Source organism: Salvelinus sp. IW2-2015, unplaced genomic scaffold, assembly GCF_002910315.2.
Source record: "Salvelinus sp. IW2-2015 unplaced genomic scaffold, ASM291031v2 Un_scaffold741, whole genome shotgun sequence".
NCBI lineage: Eukaryota > Metazoa > Chordata > Actinopteri > Salmoniformes > Salmonidae > Salvelinus > Salvelinus sp. IW2-2015.
The window spans coordinates 673561-680166 of record NW_019942601.1 but is presented as its reverse complement, the minus strand read 5'-3'; the positions used below and the strand labels follow the sequence as shown (position 1 = coordinate 680166).

Here is a 6606-nt window from a genome sequence, read left to right as displayed (position 1 = left end):
GCGCAGTGGGTCAGAAGTTTACACACACTCAATTAGTATTTGGTAGCATTGCCTTTAAATTGTTTAACTTGGGTCAAACGTTTCAGTAGCCTTCCACAAGCCTCTCACAATACGTTGGGGGAATTTTGTCCCATTCCTCCTGACAGAGCTGGTGTAACTGAGTCAGGTTTGTAGGCCTCCTCGCTCGCACACGCTTTTTCAGGTCTTGCCCTCACATTTTCTATAGGACTGAGGTCAGGGCTTTGTGATGGCCACTCCAATACCTTGACTTTGTTGTCCTTAAGCCATTTTGCCACAACTTTGGAAGCATGCTTGGGGTCATTTGCCCATTTGAAGACCCATTGCGACCCCTAACCTTTAACTTCCCTTAGAACTGACTTTCTTCGATGTTGCTTGCGAATTGATCCTTAAGTATCAACTCCTTATACAACTTTCTCTCTAAGAAATTACACTGAACAAAATTAAACATTAGTTCTACCTGAGTAAATGTTGCTTTCACATAGTGGCTCTTACAGTCAAACCTTCAAACATGCTCCATCCCCTCCATAGTCGCGCAACGCTGCATTGCTGCCTCAACTTTTGAATGTGCTCACACCATGGTTTCCCTCCTGTACTACGCTCACTATAAGCACCCCCACAATGTCATGCGATGCCAACCACCTTGCTCACGTTGCTGGTCATCTTCGTTGCAAGCTCTCCCCTTTTCAAATAACTGTCAGTATGAACATCTATTTTGTTTCTCATGACCAGAGATCTCCAGAAAAGTACGATCTTTGTCCCCATGTGCAGTTGCAAACCGTAGTCTGGCTTTTTTATGGCGGTTTTGGAGCAGTGGCTTCTTCCTTGCTGAGCGGCCTTTCAGGTTATGTCGATATACGACTCGTTTCCTGTGGACATAGATACTTTTGTACCTGTTTTCCTCCAGCATCTTCACAAGGTCCTTTGCCTTGTTGTTCTGGATTGATTTGCACTTTTCGCACCAAAGTACGTTCATCTTAGGAGACAGAACGTGTCTCCTTCCTGAGCGGTATGACGGCTGCGTGGTCCCATGGTGTTTATACCTTGCGTACTATTGTATGTAACCAGTGTGCGAAGTAAGCGATTGACAAAGCAGAGAGAGTGGTTACCGTTTATAAGGAATTTATTCCGTCACACTATGCAAACCGTAGTAATATGGGGAAAAAGGGGCTGGACGAACCACAAGCAAAGAAAGTAAAATGTCAAAGCCCCCTCTCCTACCTTACCTGCCTACCCACTACTTACCTAATTCAAACACACCTGGTGCCGCTAACCAAAATACAAGGGGAGTCCGCCCAGGTTCTTACCTAGTGGTGCCATAGACAGTGAAGTATTACTACGGGTATATGTTATGCCCGCGGCCTCTTGCCTATGCACTCCCTAGTGCCTTCCCCTTACCCCCTGGGAACAAATGAAACAGAATAAGCAAAACGAATTTATTCACTATTCCTATAGCCCCCTGTCTATACCAATAACAGAGCCGTAATAGATGGTGTGTATAGCCCCCTGTCTATACCAATAACAGAGCCGATAAATAATTAACTAATATTGAGCAAAGCTCTCCCTAAAGAGTCACAGGTGTAATCGCTGTCAAAGATGATTCTAAGGTGTTTTGACCTGGGTGGTTGAATACTTATCTATTCAAGAGCTATTTGTGTTTTTATTAATCACTGTATTTTTTTTTAATGTTTGAATTTCTTTCACTGACAGAGTATTTTGTTTAGATTGTTGACAAAAAAATTACAATTAAATCCATTTTAATCCCACTTCGTAACACAACAAAATGTGGAAAATGTCAAGGAGTGTGATTGCTTTCTGAAGGCACTTTAGCTAGCTGTGTTTTTCATGTACTTTGGAACTTCGTTTTTAATTGGTTCACATGACACCCTCACTTCCTTGCTTGTCGACCCTTCAGAGGACATGTCATGGGTTCCCGCGGAGACGCTGGCAGAAGGCCCCACCCCCGAGGCCCGGATTGGCCATACTGCGACCTACGACCCTGATTCCAAAAGAATATTTGTGTTCGGGGGTTCTAAGAACAAAAAGTGGTTCAATGACGTTCACATCCTGGATACACAGAGCTGGAAGTGGAGCACAGTGGAGGTGAGACTGGACACACACACACCTAATAATCCGGGACTGGATCGGTGTAAGCTTCCATCTGTGCAAATGTGAGAACATGAATGATCTTTCTACCCTCCTCTCCTTCTCTCCACCCCCCTTCTCCCTCCCTCTCCTCTCCAGGCCCAGGGAAAAGTACCTCCATTAACCTATCACAGCTGCAGCATGTTTCGGGGTGAGCTATTTGTCCTGGGAGGGGTGTTCCCTCGCCCTCACCCTGAACCCGACGGCTGCAGTGACTCCCTCTACATCTTCGACCCACATCTCTCCATTTGGTACCAGCCCATCGTCACAGGCGACAGGCCCGCCCCCCGCTCAGGGTGAGATGGACCGATCCAAACCCGAAAAAGCTTCAGACCATTAGTTAGAAAGAGCGGTCCTCTTTCTAACTCTTGATTCACATCCACATGAGTAGCCTGGGCCCAGATCCACATGAGTAGCCTGGGCCCAGATCCACATGAGTAGCCTGGGCCCAGATCCACATGAGTAGCCTGGGCCCAGATCCACATGAGTAGCCTGGGCCCAGATCCACATGAGTAGCCTGGGCCCAGATCCACATGAGTAGCCTGGGCCCAGATCCACATGAGTAGCCTGGGCCCAGATCTGTTTGGCCTCTTGTCAAAATCCATTGCCTATTGTCAAACCAAACATGACAATAGGAAGTAGGTATGATGGCACAAACAGACTGGCAGCTAATACCTGGGTTGATTTTTATCAAGTTAAAGCACAGATTAGTTGTACAAATAACTTTAACTTCTATAGTACATATCAGAGGATTACCAGATCAGTCTTTTGGGGGGGGGGTGGGGGGGTTTGTCTGATTTATCTTCTTCGATTCCCTCATTTTCTCTCCCTCTTGCCTCCTTCGCTCCCTTTTTTTCTCTCTCTCTCTCTCTCTCTCTCTCTCTCTGTCTCTCTCCCTATCTCTCGGTCTCTCTGTCTCTCTCCCTATGTCTCTCTCTGTCTCTTTCTCTGTCTCTCTGTCTCTCTCCCTATGTCTCTCTCTGTCTCTCTCTGTCTCTTTCTCTGTCTCTCTCCCTATGTCTCTGTCTGTCTCTCTCTCTGTCTCCCCGTCTCCAGTCACTCTGCCTGCGTTATCCAGGGGAAGATCTATGTGTTCGGAGGCTGGGACACTCCACTGTGCTTCAACGACATGTACATGCTTGACCTGGGTAAGAGACACAGGCTTGTTTGTCCAGTAGGTCTATGTGTGGTGAGACTTCCTCCCTAACTGCCATTCAGTTTACTCTTCATGGCTCTCCAGCTTGTCTGAGGGTCTGCAATACAATTGGCCGGTTAGTTATTAGAGGGACGGCATTGGAGGACCTAACATTTTTAAATGATTGTCTTTGTTTATTTAATATTAGTCACTGTTTATTTAATATTAGTCACTGTATCTTTATTGATTTATGGATCCCAACACTCCCTGGAAAACTGGCAAGTGTTGCTGAGTGGACTATCCTGACTAAATAAATGGATTGTTTTCAGGACTGATGGAGTTTTCGTCTGTTCAGACCAATGGATCACCCCCTTCTCCTCGCAGGTAGGACTAAAGGCTATACACAAGAATGCAGGTTACAGAAACAAACAGTTTAAAGACTCAATGAGTCTCTCATAATTCAGACAGCCATCTTTTATCCATCCTTTAAGGTAAGTTGAACCTTTTAACCCAGGAAGTGCCATTGAATCGCTCCCTTTTTAATATAAGGGAGAACCTGTAATCGATACAATGCTTTCTGTCTTCATAAATGTTTGTGCTTTTGGACACTGCTGCTCCCCACTATGAAAACTGTAACAGAACAGGACACGTTACATGGATGGATGTGTGTGTTACAGCTGGCATGGTTGTGTGCTACTCTCTGACTCTACGTTTGTGGTCCACGGGGGATACAACGGGAACCAGGCCCTCAATGACACCTTCACCTTCAACACAGGTCAGACACACACACACACACACACACCCTGCTTCTCGCCACATACACTCCTCCAGAACCAGGCACTCAACACTGTGTGTGTGTGTGTGTGTGTGTGTGTTGCAGACACCAACACCTGGACTGAGCTGGTTCACCCACAGCTCTCCGTGCCCAGAGCTGGACATTCCATCATCACCATGGCGCTAGCCAATCAAAACCTTTCATTCAAGGATGACGGCAACGAACGGAACTCCGACCGCACCCCCAAAACCCTGCTGGTATTTGGAGGGGGCGACAACGAGGGGACCTTCTATTCCGACCTGACGACCCTGACTGTCGCTGAACTGCTGGACCAGAACTAATGCTGTGTTTAATAACCAAGTGGGAATTTACCGCGTACACCTGGGGAGAAATCCACTTGAATGCCTCTCCTAATGGTCATTACTGATGGGACACTTGTATATTATCCCTGAGCTCCGACTTCTCTCACATTCTGACCTCCCTTAAGTAAGGAAATGACCCCAATAACCGCATTTTCGGCAGCTAAATGCAATAACAAACCATTATTTATAAAAAGCTATCTATTCATGTTTTTTATTTTTTTATACTATAATTTGTTTGTGAGCATGATAACAGTACTTCTAGTTTTATGGTTGACGCAGCTCGTTTTTCCATTAGCCAATCTGCGTTAATCAACAAGTTAAAAGCACGTGAATAAATCCACCTGGTATTTACTTCCCACTTGGTTATGAACACAACATAAACCACATGASTGGAATCCTAAATGGCACCCTATTCCCTATATAGTGCACTACTTTGGACCAGGGCTCTGGCCACATACACAGCCCCTGTGGGTGTATTAGAGGAATCTCACAGATCTGCTGTAAAGTCTGATGTTTTCACGTCATTCGAAACAGGAAGTGCTAGTCGCTTTGTTTTCAACTGTCTCTCAGGGTGCTGAGAGACTGGTCAGACTGATGTTATTGATACATTAAAACATGTATACATTCCAGGAAATATATATTTCTGTGGTGCACTGCTTTTGACCAGAGCCCTATGTAGGGAATGGGTTGCAGTTTCTGAACTCAAGTCGTCTGGGTCGTGTTCATCAGTGCACACTAGCAAAACTGCAACAGAAAATGATGAGGGTTCCTTATTGGACAAATTAAGGTAGTTGTTCTATTTCGGACAGTTTTGGTTCCTAATGAATACAACCCTGGGGTTTATAAAGTGAGGATTTATGGTTTGACTGAACCCTTTTGCACATCAAGTGCAGTGTTTTTTTAATTATTATTTTGGTCAGCCTAGAGATKTAATGTGTGTGTGTACAAGTAGTTTATTTTTTTACTTTAGATAGTCATTAACCATAATGGAAATAAACTAAAGCATAATTTGAAGCTGGGTTGCCAGTCTGTTTCTGCTCWGTTGCCAATTGAATTCCATAACTCAATCGGACTGGAAACCAGGCAACCAGACATGTTGTAGACTAAACAAAAATGTAAAGAATTGTTTTTTTTCCTTCGTTCCAATTATTTTATATATATATATATATTTTTTAAAGCTACTAAAGTTCTGTGTCTCGGGTACACACGTTCTAATTAGAGCCCGACCGATTTTTATCGGACGATATTGGCTTTTTTAACGCTATATCGATTTGGGCTGATAAATTATGTTCAATAAATAGGATGGGGGGAATCTCGTGCTTATCTGGACACTTGTGACCATTCTCATGATGTCATTGTCACAATGTATGAAATCAAAATTTCATACATTGTGAATTGCTCTTTTTGAATGACAATTCTGTGATTTTTTTTAAAATTATTTTTTCATTTTCCCCATTTGTAAAACAAATATTTCGGCAGGTTTATTGGTATGGATCTTGTTTCAGAATAGTGTTGTTCATTTCTTAGGCAGATTTTGTTTTTGTACATGCATGCTGAATAAACTGAAAGATACTAAAAGATACTCCCTTGTATAGTCTAAAGARAATGGCGCATAGCAGGCTGATTCGTGTAGCCTAGACTTGAGATAGCAGAGGCCGTTGTAATAGATCTATAGCTGAGAGACTAGTCAATAGCTATCATGTTTTTCCTCTCTCCTTTTGTAGGAGAAGGTGGTCCAAGTTCCTTCCCCTCTGACATTTTTTTTCAATGGGTTTTGAGAAAGTGGTGAGTTGAGGAGATGCACGGAGTTGAGGAAAGATGAGTTGAGAAAGTCTGTTTGGAGACATCTTAGTTATGGGTAGGTAGCTATATGAAAGCTGTGGTATCTTGGCTATGGGTGAGTAGGTAGCTATATGACAGCTGTGGTATATTAGTTATGGGTAGGTAGCTATATGAAAGCTGTGGTATCTTAGCTATGGGTGAGTAGGTAGCTGTGAGTAGGTAGCTATATGAAAGCTGTGGTATCTTCCGAGAGAGTGTAGCTATATGAAAGCTGTGGGTATCTTGGCTATGGGTGAGTAGGTAGCTATATGAAGCTGTGGTATATCATGGGTGGTACTATATGAAAGGTGTGATACTCTTGAAAGCTGTGGTAATAGCTATGGGTGAGT

The 6606-nt window shown here is 43.8% G+C and overlaps 1 protein-coding gene across 2 annotated transcripts in view; it reads left to right on the top strand.

Moving 5' to 3' along the window:
* The window catches only part of krcp (kelch repeat-containing protein), a 10677-nt gene extending 4660 nt beyond the window's left edge, over window positions 1-6017 (top strand). For both annotated transcript variants that reach the window (XM_070438304.1, XM_070438303.1), the window contains exons 6-11: window positions 1934-2121; window positions 2263-2459; window positions 3220-3311; window positions 3628-3682; window positions 3976-4073; window positions 4179-6017. In XM_070438304.1, coding sequence (XP_070294405.1) covers window positions 1934-2121; window positions 2263-2459; window positions 3220-3311; window positions 3628-3682; window positions 3976-4073; window positions 4179-4414 — 866 coding nt within the window. In that variant the 3' untranslated portion in view covers window positions 4415-6017. The remainder of the gene's footprint in view (window positions 1-1933; window positions 2122-2262; window positions 2460-3219; window positions 3312-3627; window positions 3683-3975; window positions 4074-4178) is intronic.
* The last annotated feature ends 589 nt before the right edge of the window (window positions 6018-6606 follow it).